Raw genomic sequence first — 19,369 nt, forward strand, 5'->3', positions numbered from 1 at the left:
ACCTGACTTCTGGGGGAAAGATAAGGCAGTGCCACAGACAAAGCTTTTATATTTTTGAGTGAGCACTGTTCTCAAAAAGTCCAACATTTGCTGGCTGTATGAGACATTGGATTCATCTAAAGAGTGTGCTGAATTTCATGAATAAGAAATCTCCCTAATTTAACTGCTTAGTAAAAACCTTCTCTTTGACAGACTGAGCTGCATTCATGTTAGGCTGGCTAAATAAGACTTTGCACACAGCTGAATTTAAGGAAAGAAAAAAATATCTTAGGTCAGGGAGATAATTTTCACTTTCAGTATCTTTACATAAAACCACATTTCCCATAGCAAGATAAAAGCAGGGAGTAGGTACAAATCAAGGTGAAGAAACAGTTCCACCTTATCGATCTACCGCTAACTGCTCAAACTTGAAAAACATGTATCAGCATAGCATCCCTATCTTATAGAACAAAGAAACTTGAAATTGGGACCTTGTGGTTTGTTTTTTTCTCAAATGAAGAAAGGTTGTAGAGACGTAAATAACTTTACAAAGGCCTTGAAGAGAGTTTAGGATTAAGCAACCGTAAATATGCATAGGTAAAGCAATCTGCCAAGTCTGGAGGACACCAAAGCTTCAGTGACTGCCAACATCTCTGTGCAGAAAGTAATGTTCTCACTTTTTGCAAGTTATTACTGAAGAACCATGTTGAAATTCTACTGAACCAAGCTTAGATAAAGGCTTAGCCATGTTTAGACCAAGCAGTGCAGTGCCACATAGATGCCTGAGGTAGCTGTGAATGACTTGGGTATCTACACAGCACAGTGTCATGTGCAGATATTAGCTTACATCCCAGAAGGAATACAGCCACATTAGTGTGGCTCTGTGCCCAGGCTAATTAGGTGATGTTTCCCCAGTTGCCAGAAATCAAGAAGTGAATCATACATCTGCCAGCATCCAACCTTCTTCTGAAAGCACGGACTGGAACTGTTTAGAACCTCAGTTATGTGAGGATTCAAAGTGAATACAAAGATAAAATCTCATCACATTACTTTGTTTAAAGCCAGAAGGAATTAAAAGTTAATCTGGTCTAACCTATGTGTAACACCTCGCCCACATACCATTAAGTCCAGCACAAGTACTTCAATCAACCCAAAGCACTGAAGTCCTTTAGAGACCAACCTACTGCATGCGTGCCACAGGCAGAGACTAACCATATGCTGTCAAAGCCAAGACTACAAAAATGACAGAGAATGGTAGTTTCCCAAATCATTTCAGCAGAAATCCATTCCTCATAGTGCTGGTTGTTATAGTCCTGGTTGTTAGCTCCCAGCTCTGGCAATGGGGATGAATCCCAGCATGTGAACAAGACACATGGACCAATTACCTAGAAAAAGGATTCTCTGTGCTGCTTCAAAACAAGCAGTCCATTACTAAGATGCCAGCATTTGGTTATGGCCAAACCCTGACAATCTAAAGAAGAAAAGAACAACAACAGCAAAAAAAAAAAAAAAAAAAAAGACCAAAAAACAACCAGTGGTAGGATGGGGTAAAACTTTCCTCCTGATCCCTAGAAGCAAACCACAAAGGTCCTGAAGCATGATGGACACATCATGCAAGCTCAAAGCAGAGCTGTGAGAGTTTCAAGGATGGTGCAGGCAAATTGTTCTGATACAAGTAAAAAGGAAGGGTTTGATCAGGGAGGAGCATAAACCAACAGATCCCAGTACAGGCCATCACGCTTCACACACAGACACAGAATTTCTTCTCATGAATTGAATCAAACACCTTTTGTAAGATGATAAATGGCCTCATCTTAAAGGCTCAAAATGATGGTGATAGAAAAAGACTCCAATGCTTAATTACACTGCTATCTGCAAAACTATTTTGCCATTCCGAAACTCTGAAACTTCAAGTTCCAGCTACTGAATCTTGTCCTGGCTCGCCAGTGGCTGGATTGTCAGCCCCACTATGAGACATAAAGTGTGATATCTCAATGAGTTGAATACATTTATTCACAGCACCAGGCCAGTATTTTAGGCTCTACGTCCTTTTTATGTCCTTTATTTGAATCCTCAGCAGTGTCTCTATATAATTCTTAGTATGTCAACACAGAAAAAAAATGGTCTGAGATTTTACTGACTGCCCCCAGGAAACACTTTCCCCCTGACTAAGGCTTCACTGTTCATATAGGCAGGAGATGCAATAGCCATTTTTTGTCTTTCCGCTGCACTCTGGGCTCAGTGGAAGACATTTATCTACAATAGCCCCTGGATCCTTCTCAGAGGTACTGCTTCCCCGGATGGTATTGTATTTTGTAGGTATCATCTGCATTTTTTGTTCCCAGATGTGGTAACAAGTGGCATAATTATGATAGCTGTTAAAATATTGAAATGAGTTACTGTGTGTAATATTTCTGGAAAATGCTAGAAAGCATGATGTTTATTGAAACTATATAAACATGTAAAATGTTTTCTCAACACAGTTTCCCATTTATGTTTGCACAGATGTGTATAATGTCATCACAAAACCTCTTCCAAGAAAGATAAATTAAATCAAAAGGTTTGAATAAGGCAAATAGCTAGAATGCTCTGCTGGTGCCTCAACACACCACCACTTACATCTTTTTTATTATTTTTTTTTCTTTTTTCTAAACATAAAAGATAGTCATTGCCACTGGAAAATATAACAAACAAACAAAAAATGTTATGAAGGATAAAGGTCCTCAGCACAGATAAAATGGCCAGCTCTGAAGCTGCAAAGAAATATGCTTTAATTTAAGAGACAAAAGATAGTATTACAGAAGAAATTGTCATAATCAAAGCTGAAAAAAAAATTCTATTGTCTACTGTGCCTCTCTGTGGGAATTTTCCCAGCACAGACAGCTGTAAAGGAGGAGGGGTATTGTGAGTTTCTGTACTCTCATTCTCTCTCTTCCTCTCTTTCTCTGTCAATAAATGTCTGCAATCATATTCTTGAGCTCCAGTGTGATTTCAAGGTTCATCTCTTCCATGCAGCTCAAACACTAATTATCCCAGCTGTAATTAGTAAGATAATTAAATACTGGCTCACTCATCACTCTACCTTGTGTCGGGTCATGATTCTCCCAGAAGACCTTGAGCAGTTTCTCAAAGCTGATGTTTTCTGGCTGATATACTACTCGTACAGCCTCTGTGTGACCAGTTTTACCTTAAAAGACAAAATAAAATCAGAAGTTATTAGCAAGAATTAGCTAGTGCATGCCCAGTTTTTTATACTGAGATCCAAAGCACAATTATTTGTTTCCCTTTTTATTTTTTAAACACGTTTTGATTTACCATCATTAGCATTTAAGCCTCTTTACAGAATGTTTTATATATATGTCAGCTCTTAAGATATCTGCAAGTTTGGACAAGGCCATCGTTTTGTCAACTTTCAGGAAAAAAAAAAAAAGAATAGTTCTTAAATATTTGTACCTGAAAACTTTTTAAATATTATTAACTATTCTAAATGGAACATTAAAATAAGAATTATATATCTACATCTTCAACCATTATACATAATTATACATATACATCTATAACTTATACATCTACATTGTCTTTATCGTACGAAACTGGGCTTCTCCTGCCATGAGATGAGATATGAATAAAATAACTGTTTATAAAAACAAATTTCAAGAGTGTGTTTACACAAGATCACACACAGAAAAATCAGAACTTTCACATCATCCAACCTACCGATGCCAACGGGCTTTGAAAAGAGTTAAAGAGCCTGACTGAACTTTATGACAGCAGATGAGTTCAAGCAAGATCATCACATATTAGATCACATTCGAATACATTATTCCTATTTTTCAGTTGCCTTATGGCTCAGATTCTTTCATTCTTTATCTGTCTAAACACATAATATTATTAAAAGATCCAGCTTCATAAAATATAAAGGATCTGGCCACATAATTTTCTTCAGTTATAATTAAATTAGATTGATGAGTACTCAGACATCACATGGTGAGTCCATGGTACCAAGTGCTACAAAAGCACACATGAAGAGTTTATAAATGTAGGCATTTTCGGGTGTCATAATAACTCCACGAGTGGGAAGAAAATATATACCCTATTCTCCATTTAAATCACAACAAGGAAATATTCAACAAAAATAAACTGGACAGTGAGATTTGCTTTTTGGTGGGGATATAATAGACTACTTGCTCAAACTATGCCAGGTTTTGGTTTCATTTACACTGGCATAAATTTTGGTTTTACTCAACTGACTTCAATAGAACTGTCTGGAATTTCATGCAGTACAACAACCAGCTGAATCTAGCCCACTGATGGGTTCAGAATTAGCTGTCACCACATAAAAAAAATCAGAGTCTATGAGTAACTAAGAGTGTTCAGTGAAAATACCAATTTGGTACCAAGAGAAATTTGGAAAAAAAAATAGTGGAAAGAAATAAAAAGGATGCTAGGACATATTAAAGAGATGTATCAGGGAAAAGTATGACAGCATTTTATCAGTTAATTGGGCCAGATGAAATGAAGAAAACTTAAATGAGGCCCAGAGGGGTGGGCTGGCAATCAAAAGTGATTTAAAAGAGTAGGATTAAATTTAGCCTAGAACACAGAGGAGTAAAAGGGGAGACATCTGGGATACCTGTAAAGAAAATTTTGACAAAATCATATTGCTTTCTACCTAGTGTGCTTCACAACACAACAAAAATAGGCTCAGTGAGATTGAAAGGCAAAAACAGGTGAGTTATATGTAACCTGTAGCTAAAGCCATGTCACCGTGTCCACCAGGATAATGTCCAGGCAAACAATGGCCCAATTCCTCTTTCACATGCCTATTGAAGACAATGTTAGCAACTCATCATCTGAAGGCAAATTTGGATGGCAGGTTAACAGAAAGGGATCATACATTTAGTAGAATAAAAGTCATAGGTAATTCGCTTGATAATAAAGTGAAATGGTCTTTCTGTATTATGGTGTGAACTGATGGCCAGTATAGGTCAGGGAAGGAACTTATTCCAGATTCCATGGTTTGAAGTAGACCGTGCTTTTGGTTATAGATTACCAGGGGAAATAATGTATTTTGCCTTAGATGAAGACCAGGTTGGGAATTTTGTTGTTGCTTGAGATAAAGCAGGAGAGCAAATGGACAGTGGTTTGTCCAGCTTTGGCAAATCTACTTTCTGTAACTAAAAAGAGATTAAGGAGTGGCTTCTGACTTCATTTTTTTTTTTTTAAGCCAATGTGAACCTTATGAAAGGTTCTTACCACTCAGGAGCAAATTGCTTGTCTAAGATGAGTAGCTTTAGATCACAAGAGAGTTTCTTCAAGAACTTCAAAACAACAGAGGCATTACCTTTCCTCTCAGTTGAAGCAGCAATTACATCTTGTCAACACTGTCTGCTCTGACTAATCCAGAAGTTCAAAGAATCAGCTTTCTTCTTTTCCTCTGAATAAGGAAATAACAGTGCTGCTCCAAGAACTATAGCCTGACCTCAAGAAAAAAAAAATCCTCAGATGTGTGGCTAACAGACTGTTAGAACCTAGAGCATATTTAAAATCAATATTCGTTCTCGGAGGAAAAGCAAGGAGCTAATACCTGCTAGTCTTATCAGATCCACCTTTAATTTTCCTCAAAGCTTTTCCACTACCTAGTGGATTTTCTTTCAGAATATGGCATGGCTATTTCTATTAAGAACAATCTTTGTCATTTGTGGTGAGCACTCCTACTTCCCAACAATTTTAGTCGAAACCATACCAATCAACTGGGTACACGTGAGCAAACGGAGAGGTAAAAGGCTTTATGTGGGACAGATTAACCACAAGCTTTCCTGGAAGAAGCATGGATAGAAAATAGTATTGGGGACAGAGGAAAAGAAAAGGCACAATCTCTCTGCAGGTACAATGTGCTTTACAAGAAGGAATCAACAGATAGCCCAATGTTACCCTAAGCAGCACATGGAAACTGGCAGCCCACTGGTGCTGAACACAACTCAGCTGCAGCAAAAGTGACAAAAATAAACCAACATTGGGCTCTCCCTCTTTGCCTTCTTAGTTCACTTTTTGCATTAGGCTTAAGTTTGACTACAAAAACAGAATGATCACATTTTAGTTTGGATTTCACACATTTGGTACACTGCAGCACCAAAAGAACAGAGCAGAGATGAAAAGATCTAACCACTCCTCTGTATTGTAAAATAAAATAAAATAAAATTCTAATCAAATCTTCTTTGTAAGATTTCTTAAAATGGAGAGGCAGTAATCAAAGAAAAACAATAAACCCACTTAGTCTCAAAAAAGCTGTACGTTTTTCAACAAGAAATTGAACCAGCTAACACTGAACAGCTGAGACAATTTAAACTGATCAGTGATGGATGCTATTCTCTCAGTAATATTCAGCTCTCAGAATTTATCATGAAACGTTCATTTATATTAAGTCAGAGTCATGGTGTCCTCAGATCACCTATTGGTTTTAATTAGCTGATTTTTAATATTCCACAGTAAAAGCATGCTTCATTTTAAGTTCCAAAAGTTTTAACAAGTATGAATATTTCTAGAAGCCTCCTCTCAAAAAAGCTCAAACTTTGAACCATGTTTTTTCAATAATTTATTGAATCTCTCACTATAATTTAATTTGCTGTTAAATGGGCAAATATAAATCCTTTATTTATAGGTGCCATTATCGGATTTCCAGTTATGGTGCTGAGTTCTCCTTCAGCTTTAGAAGGAGCTTAGCCATAGAAGAACCTCGCTGCAGATGATAAGACTTTATTACACCATAGCAGAGAGGGCTGTGTGCCAACAGCAGATTGTCTGTTTATCCTATATCCATTTCCCACTTAGAAAACATAGCCACTCTCAGAGGATTAGCTACAGTGAGCTCTTTCAGTGGGGATTCAAACTCTGGCAAAAACGTTCCTGTAAAGAGCAGTGCAAAAAAGACATCTGAGTGACACATCGGTGCTTCTTTTCAATTTTTTTCTTCCTAATAGTGTTTAGATTTTCACCTTCTTAATCATCTCCCAGGTGAGTGCCCAAGCCAACGGATTATAGAGGCGAACTCATTCTTTTCAAGTTGCTGCATCCAGTAAGCATTTAATTATTTCCTGCAAAGTGGAACAACTTCAAAGGGCTGGCTGCGGAGCACTTCACCTGCGAATACCCAGCCACCCAGCTGCTATGGCGCTGCCACGTGGCACATGTGCCTCTCCAGCTAGTCCAGCCCTGGCTGAATTAGGTTAGAAAGTTCAACCAATGCCTACACTATTCCCTCGTGTACCACTTATTTAATAAAAAGGGCTTGTGTCTCTTAACCCAGTGAAATATGGGGCCTAAATCCAGGAGATGCTCTACAGGGTTTGAAATCCTGAAAAGCAGGAGGCACCAAAGCTTGGCAAAGGGCAAAGCTACCAGGCTCCTAGAGAGGTTTCTAAATGCTTTCCTACAAGCAATAGCTGATGTGCCACCCATTTTGAAGCATCCATCTCTTCCCACATAAAACAAGCAATCCAGGAACACAGCTGGTTGCTGCCAACTCCACCATGGCTCCATACCAATAAATCCCACCAAGGCACAGGCACAGGTGCTGGGATTTCTTCACCCACACTGCTAAATGGTTAGCATGATACCAGCCCAGTGTTGACTCACTCAATTCCCAGACCAGAATTCTGGCCATGAAAAATCCCCAGCGAGCAGCTGGGATGAACCACTGCTTGGACATATGGCTGTGGGCAGCCCATGCCCCTCAGTCCCTATATTCTGTAGGCAGCACCTTTATGGCTTGAGCACTTTGGCTTCGAGGTGATTGCAGCCCAAATGCTAAAGCTAAGAACCAGCCTCTCAGCTTGTGCTCTTGTCTATAGTTTCCCCTTTTTGTGCAACACACTCTTCATCGGCTTCATATTTTCTGACACAAATGTAAATGCCTAAATATAACTGAAAGGAACGGGCAGCAGATTTTCAGCTGACGCACATTCCAGAGCTTATCGATTTTGGAGCTGAAACTATTTGTGCTAGCTAAAGCCTAGGCCCTAGTGAATATGCAAAGTATTACATGAAAAAGTAATAGGCCTTTTGAGCACCTGCTTCTCCAAACCACCCTGGGAATTTTTATTTTGTAGATATCGCTAATAACATCTCCAGCTTCTCTGTAAAATAGAAGTGTGTTAAATAAACAAACAGATTAGACACACCGAGAACCCACAGCCTGGGGATCTTTATATCTTTTCTTTTCTTTTTTTTTTTAACTTTTACTTTTTTACCTTCAAAGTAACGAAGGTGAAAAGAATGGAAATAACCAAACACCAACAGGTTTTTTAAGAGAAGAAGGGTCCTTTATGGCAATATTATTTGACTTCCCAGCTAACACAGACCAGGGAATTTCTCTGGAGCAGGCTTGTATTTAGTAATCTGAAAAACCCCTGGTTGTTCAGCGTGAAGAGATGGTAAGCAGCCAGCCCCTGCATGTTCCTTCTGCAGCTCATTGTTTCCTGGCCACTATTCAGTTTTTGGGGTGATTTTCCTATTGTTAGGAAGATAACAATAAAATATATCAGGTATAAAATGGCACTAACATGTGGCTACTGTTTTTTCACCTTCTTTATGTTTCCCAAAACACTAATGACTTTGTCAGCATTGAAATAAGAGATTATGTTTGGCTCGTTATCCACTGTGAGTTTCTGATTCACTGCTTTACAAAACATAATGCTTTACTTTCTCAGTGTGATCCACACTGTTTTATACAGCTGTGCTAAAATATATGTCAGTCCTATACAGCAAGAAACCGGTTTATGACCATGGGCCAACTCTGCAGTTGTTAATCTAAATAAACTTGGGTTTAACTGCTAGAAACTTCTTGCCTGAAAAAGATCTCAAGAACCAAGGCCACTTCTAATGCCTGCAGAAGGTAGCACATACTACAGCTACAAGGCCATACATACATCTAAAGAGAGAATTTTCTAAAAGTTTATCTATTTGTTTAAGGATTGGGCAGATGAATGACACAGTAAATGAAAACTTAAGAAGAAAAAATTTGCTAATGGAACAATGAGTCTACTGTGAAATGTATTTCTGGTGACTATCACAGTTACCGAGTATTTACTCTGTGGTATCAAAATAAAGAGAATAAAGGCCACAGTGAAAATTGGTGAAAGTGAAGAAGTGAGCAAAAATGCAGCAAAACTACTGTTACCGGCACTTTGTTACAGAACTGCAGGCTCCCAGGATGGCTGGGGCTGGGGGCACCTTTGGGTGCCCCTGTCCCCCTCTGCCCCAGCAGGGTGCCCAGCCCCACGTCCCTGGGCTCGGGGAGCTCTCCCAGGAGCAGCCCCCGGCCCCTCTCTGCTCTGGCACCCCTGGGCCCAGCAGCGCTGCCTGAGGGGCAGGGGGAGCCGCTGGGGCTTCAGGCTGGGCCTGGGGCCTCTGGGCCTGGCCCTGGGCACCGCTGAGCAGAGCCCGGCTCCGGCCTCTCCGCACCTCCCTGCAGGTACTGACGGCCATGGGTGTGCTCCAGGAGAGTATATTCGGATTTAATTTCATTCAAAAGGAACCTCTTCAAAAAATATTCCAGTGATTTCTCACAGATGTCAGTGGAAAGCTTTCTTTACCATATTTGTTGGGAGGAACACCTGATTTCTACGGCAATCTGGTTGCGATGTGTGATACAGGTTATCCCTGGTTGAGTTGTATTGCACAGCAGAGATCAATGAACTGGATGAGCAGCATTGCCTTAAGGATTAGTCTGACATTTTTCGTGGACAATAGAACAGAACATCTCATATGACATTCAACTGAAGAGAAAATGTTGAAGATAGGCATATAATTAATGCCAGTCAACATGGTTGCATGGAATATAGGTCTTGTCAGCCAAACTTGATTTCATTCTCTGATGAAATTACAAGTCTAGTTGTAATAAATGTGGAATGTAATAGCATGGATGTAATAGACTTAGACTTTATTAATGCATTTGACTTATTACTTCATGACAGTCTGATTAAAAAATTAGCACCATACAATATCAATAGTGCACGTGTTAAATGGATTAAGAATTGTCTAAATGACAGTTCTAAAAAAATTGTCTAAAGGGAACGCGCATTGAATTGGAGCATTTTTATCTGTGCTCTGCAGGGACTGGTACAAAGCCTGTTGCTTTCATCAGTAATTTTAAAGAAATAAAAAGTCTCAACTTCCAAAATCTGTTGGTAACTCAGATGAGGAGGCTGATAGGATGGTCTGAGAAAGTGATCACTTGCTGTGCTGGGCCCATTCATTCAAAAATGTGTTAAAAAGAGTCATATTTAAAATTGTACTTATGGGAAGAAGTGACACACACCATACCTGCAAACAGGGAAGAATCTTAGAGGAAAGTGCAAGGGTGGCAATAGACAAACAAGTAAATATAGAATTCTTTTGCAATGTTAAAAAAAAATAGTGCCTGCATTGGGATGCCTAAGTAAAAATGATGTTGGTTGGAAGAGCACTGGTGAGATTAATCCTGACATTAACTAGACCCTCAAAAATGATTTCAGTGACAGCCTCAAAAGGCATGAAATGTTTAGCTTTCAAAAAGAAAATCTAGAGGTTTTTGATTAAAGGATATAAGCATTTTCCCAGGAAGAAAATGACTGAGGGTCTTTGAACAAGAAAGGAAAAGGCATCAAGAGCCAGTGGTAGGAGCTGAAACCAGGGAAATTCAAATGGACAAGCAGGCACGTATTTTTAATACTAAAGATGATTATCTGCTACAAAACATTACACCACTGAATTACACCATTTGACCATTCAGTGTTCCTATATACCTATGTCTTATAAACCAAGGGAAGTGGTTTATTCCTCATCTCCTGATACTTTCAAATGAAGTCAGATTTCATTCTGGGAGAGATGCTCAGACAAATACCTGTTAAACTTAAAGGAAAAAGTTATACCGCTTAATAAAATAGTAAATGGATAAAATGTAATGACCTATGATATAAAAGATATCAAATTAAATAATGCAGTGAGCCCTTACCAGCCTTAAATGCTGTGAATATATGAGTGAATTGCCCCTCTTTTCCTTTGTTCACTTAACTTTAATAAAGCCTTTCTATTCCAAACTGCACAAAGAGTCGGGGCTTCCGTATTATCTTCTTTTCATCATGGTCGATGAAGTAGACTATAACCTAACTACAATTTCTATATTATCTTTATATAGGTGAGTTAACATCTTTCAGCTAGTGTTGGGAGCAGAAAGACACCTTACTGCCGCTTTTACAAAATTCTTATTTAAAAGCTCAAATTTAACCCTAAGCTAACACATTAGATGGACAGAGCCTTTACATATCAATAAATTATGTTTACTGACTAACCAGTTATACTTGGCACCATGGAAGTGCAATGCCAGGCTTCTAACATATAGCCTGTGTGACACTAAACACTACACTGGTTGAATATAAAACAAAACAAATGGTTGTGCATGTCTTAGAGTGAGAAATGCTGGCTTTAAGTTAGGACACATTAATTACAAAGTTAAGTAATAAAATGAAAGATAAAATATGGAAGAAGTAATGGGAATTACAGAACACTAGCCTCATAACAAGCAGCAACCTCATATTCTCTACAGCATCTTACACTGCTGTGGAGTCAAGAGTTCAGGCATAACTGGTTTATATGTGAGCTTTTTGTAAAATGGCATGCTAAAATAACCATTGCTCTAACAAAAACTTTGCACTTGGAAACAAAAATCTATTTCATACATTTTCAAATACCAAAAAAATGCAATATATCTCATGAAAAGCGGTTTGCACAGTTATAAAAAAAAAAAAAAAAAGTAAAAATGAAAGAAGGTCAAAAATATGGTCATATGAACACACAATGAAGATATTGCACAGAAGACAGGTGGCTTTGAAAACTGTCACTGAATATCTTCAAAATATATGTGGGAAATGTGTCATTTTCCTGTCTGGGACTGAAACACTCAATAGCATAAAACAGTATGAATCATTCAATTTTCTTTCCTAGACTAGGATCCAAGCCATGGAAGGCTACAACAAGATAGAGTCCATCATTTTTCATTACAAATAAATTTATTTCCATCTCCTCAAAGAAAGCCTACTACTTGTTCCTAAGTATATACAGTTCCTAAGTATATACAGTTTTGCTTCAAGTGTATGTTAACACTCCATCTTTTGTTTAGATGATATTTATAAGAGGAGCTAAAATCCACAATAGATTTGTTTCCCTCACTCATGCTGTGATAAATACAAGAATTTTCTTTGATTTTATCACCCTCTACTTTGACATTCCTCAAAGTTGTTGCATTACGTGTGTTCTTCTCTGCCCTGTATTAGATAATAAACAGTAATACATTAAAAATATATATATCCAGGAAAAAGGGAAGAAAGAATTCCACTTTTTAATAGAGAGTCTCGTTAGGAAAAAATATGTACTCATGTGATGAGCTAGCCATCAATAGAGTAACATCACTAAGAGAAATTGAAATTCCTGGAAAGTTTTTTGTTTGTTTGTTTGTTTGGTAAAAATTTCTAGTCCTGATTCTGGAAACACATCACAAATGCAAAAGTACTCCTCTGATTAAAATTATTCATATTGCAGGAAAGATTTAATGGGCTGTAATTTTAGATTCTGTGGTTGGGGAGAATTCAATCTTAAACTGCTCAGCTTACGTTTTTACTGGATACTTTGGACTAAGTGAATTTAACCTCCTCAGAAGAAAAAATGTTGTCATTCAGAACTTAAGTCGTTGTATTCTACAACCCTGCTCATTCGCTGCTTTTGAATTCATTCCTTATCTGGCACATTTGTGACTATGAGATCAGGTAGGAATATGCCTTTTAAGAAATATAATGAGGCTCCTGTACCAAGTTTGCGACATACTGGAATACCATAAAAGACTTTTTAATTCATATATATGCTTTTTATAAACAATAATCACATTCACTCATTCATTGATATACATATTATTAGAATGATACATGTTGATTGATATACATAGTGTATAGAGGACACTCCTGGACAACAGAAAAAAATGCAAGGAAATAGAAGAGAACTGGGAACAGAGCACAGCAGTGTAAGACTTTGGGGCATCCAACCTAAATGCATTGCCCTTTGCTATGTGAACAGGACCTGAGCTGAACTGCAGCTCCAACTTTGGCCAATAACTAAAGCCCAAGATTCATTATCCCTTTCCATGCAACTTTAGTCTATGTCTGGTCTCATTGGTTTCTGCTGTCACACAGTTATGAATTTAATAGCTCAGAAGCTAGTCTCATTGCAAAGCTCCTTTGAAAAATTAAATTAATGAGATGATGTTGACGGTTTTTATCATAATAGATAAACACAGTGAATAAAGACCAGCCCAGGAAATATATCCTGTTATCCATGGGCATGAAAAACTTTGAGGATAAAAGATTAACACTACGTCACAGTTGCACCATGCCTTTGTCCTAAAGACTTCAAAGTACTTTCTAAATTTTGATTCCATTATCCCCATTTTGCAGAGCGAAACCCGCTAATACATTGTGTTCTTCATAATTAATTTTCCAAACATGCAACGTAATTTATTTGAAAACTATAAGCTCTGCCAACAGCATTTTTATTCATTTAAAAACCCAAGTGCACAGCCTTACCTAATACCAATACTTAGTGTTGGGCAAAGGGAAGCAACATTACCATGCTTTGATAATAATAATGAAAAAAAATCAGTAATGCCATGATGTGTGGAATACATACGGTGATGCAATTTTGCCTTCAGGTAAAAATTTCATATGGTAATAATTTGGCTATATTACCTTCCATTTCCAGAACACGTATCCTTTCTAACAAGTTCAATAAAAAGGATGCTATCTTCAACAAGATGAAATTAAGATTACTACCACTAGTTCAGTTGTGCCACAAAGGCATCTAGTTTATTTGAGATGACTTTGGACAAATCATCTGGACTTCAGCTGCTGCTCCAGAAGGCAGAAGGTCTCCTAGAGGTCCAGTGACAATTTGTCAGCCCTGCCTGTATGGCTCTGATCTCTTACAGCATCTAAATGGCTGTCTTTTCAAGCAACTAAATAATTCCTCCATATTTATTTTATTGTGAAATCCACAGGCACAAGTTGCAGCTGTCTGGCTCAGTTTTGGTCCAGCCATAGATCCCCTGTGTCACCTTAAGCAAATAACCTAATGTGTCCCTCAGGATTTTGTTTGTAAGATATGAAGTTGGCTCCAGGTGATGATTTCAGAAATGGAATTAGGTATAATGACTGAATCCTGACTGATTATTAAAATACTTCCTCGGTTACTGCCTTGGTGGAATAGAAGTCAGACAGTCTCCTCGGGACTTGTGTCGTGGCCTTCTCTGATCAAAGACAATCCAGAGTCATAACACGAAGAGCATGCAGGACTAGAAGATGACTGCAAAACAAGGCAAGATTGTTGGAACATTGAAATTTTCCTTAAAAAACAGGGAATAAACCAAATGTTAATACAATCCCCTGAAAGATCCAATAGGTGGAGACACAAAGACCAAGTCTTTGAAGATCAGGAACCTTCTGACCACTGAACCAGCCAGGGATAGAGAGCTGACCACAGAGGGCAAGGAACAACATGAGAAACTTTCCAGAGCCCATCCTGGGGGCACAGACTGCTGTGATTCTATGATTAGGAATCTGAAGCCATTATTTCCAGATCATATTTTAATTCTCCTGAATATTTATACTTCTTGTAGTCCCTAAAGCTAGAAAGAAGCTTGTGTTTAAAAAAGCCAAAGAGTAAGTCTTCAAAAGCCTGAGTGTTGCTGTCTCATATAAAGCTTTACTTGTTTGTTTCAACTATGACTTGTTCCTGAAAAGGCCAATGGAAACCAAAAATACCCTGGTTGGGAAGGGGGTGATGTTCCAGGACAACTGTGAGCAGGATCAGGAGTAAGCAGCTGTAAAGACCCAAGTCTCCAGAAAAGAGTCTTAATGAGAGATTTGTTCACAAAAATATTCACAAAACTCAGATCAGGTCTGTGCTGCAGTACTGAAAAAGCAGAGATGAAAAAGTGGAAAAGGTAGATCTCAATAAAATGCCCAGACTCAGTACTGGGATCCAACTTCAGTCTGTAATGGGAATATTTTTTCTCATGTCAATTTAGCAGAAAATACAGATTTTTTGCAAAAAAAAAATAAAAATACAGCTTTTATCTGCAAAGGCTCTGTACTGGAGTTATGCAATACACAGGATTTGCTTAAATAAATGGACATAATGGAAGGAAAAGAATTACAGAAATGTGAAGAATATACCATGGATTGAGAACTTGAAAGAGGAATAAATGGAGGTAAATAGAATGCCTAGGGACATTTATTTATAGCAAGTTCCGTGTAAGGAGTTGGAAAATGTTAAATAATCTGGAAGATAAAAAGGAAGAAACAAGATTTATTCTATTCCACTAGAATAACAAAAATGGTTGTTTTATCCTTTTTCTCTCTAGAGTGATTTCAGTAAGAGGTTAGTACTCCGAGGAGTTCTCTGAATACAAGGTTAGATTTCTGAAATATGCCAATTCTCACTCTTTGTGCATCTGAACAACAACACAGCCCTCGGAAGAAAGCTGCACATATCTAAATGCTTAATACCTGAGAATTGCAGGCTGGAATGAAAAAATAAAATAGAGAAAAAAGATAGACTGCAGTATTAGTACTCTGGAAGCTTCTCTTTCATATATAACTATTATTAAACTGATCTGACAGTTATATGATATACATAAATATGATTGGGATCATTATTTCCCCCAAACAAACACGCAAAAACAATTCAGGCAACCTGGTTTCACCAGAGACCTCTCACAGACATCAAACTGAAAAGAGGCAGCAACAGAGCAGAGACCTTGGTGATGACAGACAGACATTAAGAGGGTTTCCAGGGAAAAAAGTACTGGGATGGAAATTCAGAATTAATTTATACTAGCCAAAGGCTTTAGACAAACACTTTTAAGTCCATGAAAGGTAACAATAGAATTCCAGAAAGTTCTAAAAATGCCCAAGCAACCTGTTTTCTGCAAAAGTCTTTAGCAGAAACAAACTACAAGTGAATACGAGGCTAAAAAGATAAAATGTTGACAGTTTACTTATCTAGAATGCTATGAGAATGCTGGGAAGAACTGAGCAAGCAGACATGAGGTGTAGCTGATGATCATTACCAACAGCTCGATAATTACAAAAAATCATGTTATTCTGTTGGATAAGTCATAAGGACTGATGAAAGACCAGTGACTGGGAAAGAGGCAAAACAGAGCATCCTCCAAAATGAAAGCAGAACACAGACATGACAGAGGAACTGCAGAGAAGTACCTTAACGATCAAGAAAAAAAAATCTCTAACCAAAAGCATGAAAATTATTTCTTTTCCAGTGCCTTGGCGAAACTATACCTTCCCTTTAAGAGCTTTTGAAATCCTATTTATTTCAGACATAAACTATGGTATTGCCTATCTTAAAGTGATGCTCCTGAAGGACTATTGAGGGAGGGAGCTAAAATTTGCCCAGTATAAGTACTAAAAATTGCAGTGAGGTCAGAGACAGGTCAATAATTTGGTGGTGGGTGGTATAAGTGTCTCTGAACGGTGAGAAAGGTGAATGCAAATGAGAAAGTTGGTCGTCTGTCTGATAAAAAAGATATTTCAAGGACTTACAAGGAGGACAATCAAATGAGTTTGAAAGCAGAAGACAGAACTGGCTGAGAACTGGTAAAGAAGAACCATGAGACAAAGAGAAGGAGAAGGATGAGCCAAGGATGAGCCGAAAACATGTTAGCTACTACAGCTTTAGGTTAAACACAGAAGTTCTTGTACCTGGTCTGATGTTCAACATCACAAAGCTTCTTGACAAATGATGGCAGAGCGTGGTAGCCAGAAGATTAAGCTGTTCTACCAGCTGGCTCCAGGCAGCTAGCTCTTGGTCCAACTGCAGGGAACCACACGTTGTTCTCCACTAACTGTAGAAGGTGTTGAGGCACATACAGGAGAATATGTTCTTTAATAATGACAAACAGAAACCAGTGACATTGGCAAGGGGTTCCTTGCCATCACGGCTACTCCTGGGGGGACCTTGCTGAGCGTGCACTGGAGTGATGGGTTGTCCTTCTAGAAAACAAATTCTGCTCCCTTTACTGCCTTATTTTGTTATTATAATGCCCGGATATTACACTGCAAATTGTGGCTGCCATCTCACCATACAAGGTGCTGTATAAATAAGAGAATAAAAGCCCTGTCACCCACGAAAGCTGCTGGAAAGAATTAACAATTCCTTGACTACAAGTTTGTTTTTCCCAGCCCTCCTCATGCACATCCCTGCAATGCGAAGAGGCAGCTTGTTCTTTGGCCAGCATCACCTAAAGCTACATGAACATTTTAGACTATCTCACTTCTGATTACGGTAAGTGGGAATTTTTCACCCCTAGAATCTCACCCTGAAGCATAAAACCCCACTTAGTGATGACGAGGATCTTCTTAAGGACACCGTGAAAAATATGCTACCTAGTGTCAGAGGTTGCACAAAGACCATTAACCGCTGCAAACAGATCAAACACCAGCTAATATATTTCTACAGCTGCATGACCCATATTTGAGAGCAGGTTTAAAAAATAAAGGCAAGTAGATCAATCATTAGCCTTTAATAAATCTTTGCAGATATTTCACCTTTTTTTTTTGTGGCAAACCCTTTAGACACTATTAATTCTCACCCCAATTTTAATGAATGGCTGTGCCAATGCTTAACCTTAAGAAGCCATGTAAAATGAATTATTACTGATGATTAATTATGCCATAATAGACCAATAAGAGCAACCTTTATTTCAGCCACTGATTAAATTAATTAAAATTGACTTCAGTACACAGTTTACTGTTTATACCGCTACTTGCACATAACAAAATTATTTTTGCCATTTTTGCTAAAATGTAAATGTCGTACTTCACATTAGACCAGTGAAAGCATTTACCTCCTGCTTAAACTTAATGAACATTCATTGTATTAGACTATCCATTATTTCTATCCAACCACTCACAAATCAAGAGTTTTAAATTACAGGTCACTTGTATCCTTTCTGAAATTCCCATTTAAATGGGAGCATTTAAGAAAGGCAAAGAAATTATTTTAATTCAAATGAAACTGGTATTCCTTGATATTAATTCATCCAACAAGAAACGCCTAGTTTGGATGCCCAAAAGGACTTAGAAGACAATGAGGGGAAAAAAATAGCAATCATTAATATCTATTAAAAAACAAAACTCAAGAAAGTCATATATTCAAATAATATGAATCACTGTGCTCACATTTAAGTTTATTGCACTGTACCTACAACTGTGAGATCTATTTGGATTTAATAACTTCAAATCTGGCACAATGAAGGGCACGTATTTCTTTCTTACAGATAATACTCCTTGGAGAGGTTTTTCCTCATTCTGGGAGATTTCCAGGCTTGCTAAGGGAGAGAGGCACAGGACTGTGGCTGAAAGCACAAGTTACATAAATCCAACCTAGAATAAAATGACATTTCCTAACTGTGAAGGATAAATACCTGATATTATCTATCTTCCTAAAATGCATTAATCCAAGGTTCTGGGGTGAATCCTGGGGTCTGCAGTTGCAGGAGGCCATCAGAGTTGGACATGGTGGTGAATCCATGAACCTATGGCTCTGCCCATCATTCCTGTCCTGTACAAGCTTTACAGAGAACATCACTTTTGTAACATCCAACACTCATAACGCTTTCCAGCTCTCATAAAGGCAATGACTACTCAGCTCTTATGCTTTGGAGCTTCAACTGCTCAGCAAGTAGGATCGCCCCCAGCCCCTCTATAAAACTAGCCAGAGGTATTCTTTGCCTTTCTTTCATTTTTGCCTTCCACTGGAGCACAGGTTCCCCCATAGCACAGAGTGCTCCCCTTAGCATGATGGCCTGGTGCTCTGCGTCTGGCTACCAGGGTCCAAAACGCAGATGAGGGAATGAAAAGAGCAATTCACAAGGAGAAGTATGGGTAAGGGATCGTGTCCCACAGATGCAGCCTGTGGAGGATAGTAGAGTTCAATAGGCAGATACATGCTGTTCAGTGTGAGCCAGCCTTGGTGCCACAAAATGGTCCCAGGCATATTTAATTTATCAATGTACAAATAAAAAATAAAAATAAAATATAAACAAAAATAAAACCTTCTTTCTAGCCACTTAGGTTTTTCAGCATCCATATACATGTATACCTGTAATTTCATTGCAAAACACACTTAAATATGAAATATCTGAAGTTCTATGAAGTATCGAAAGTTCTTTTAACCTCCTCCATGTCTATAAGTGTCAACATCTTGGCTGGGGCCATGTTGTTTCCCTTGACTGCCTTCTGCCCAAACTGAGGATGCGATGTGTTATGTCATTTTGGATTCACCAGAT

General features: G+C 38.2%; 1 protein-coding gene across 5 annotated transcripts in view; it reads right to left on the reverse strand.

The window, feature by feature from the left end:
* The window catches only part of MSRA (methionine sulfoxide reductase A), a 268,181-nt gene that overhangs the window by 102,945 nt on the left and 145,867 nt on the right, over window positions 1–19,369 (reverse strand). For all 5 annotated transcript variants that reach the window (XM_038177136.2, XM_038177137.2, XM_038177138.2 and 2 more), the window contains one exon: window positions 3,062–3,166. In XM_038177136.2, the coding sequence (XP_038033064.1) occupies window positions 3,062–3,166 (105 nt within the window). The remainder of the gene's footprint in view (window positions 1–3,061; window positions 3,167–19,369) is intronic.

The sequence above is a fragment of the Anas platyrhynchos genome, chromosome 3 (assembly GCF_047663525.1).
Source record: "Anas platyrhynchos isolate ZD024472 breed Pekin duck chromosome 3, IASCAAS_PekinDuck_T2T, whole genome shotgun sequence".
NCBI classification, from domain to species: Eukaryota; Metazoa; Chordata; class Aves; order Anseriformes; family Anatidae; genus Anas; species Anas platyrhynchos.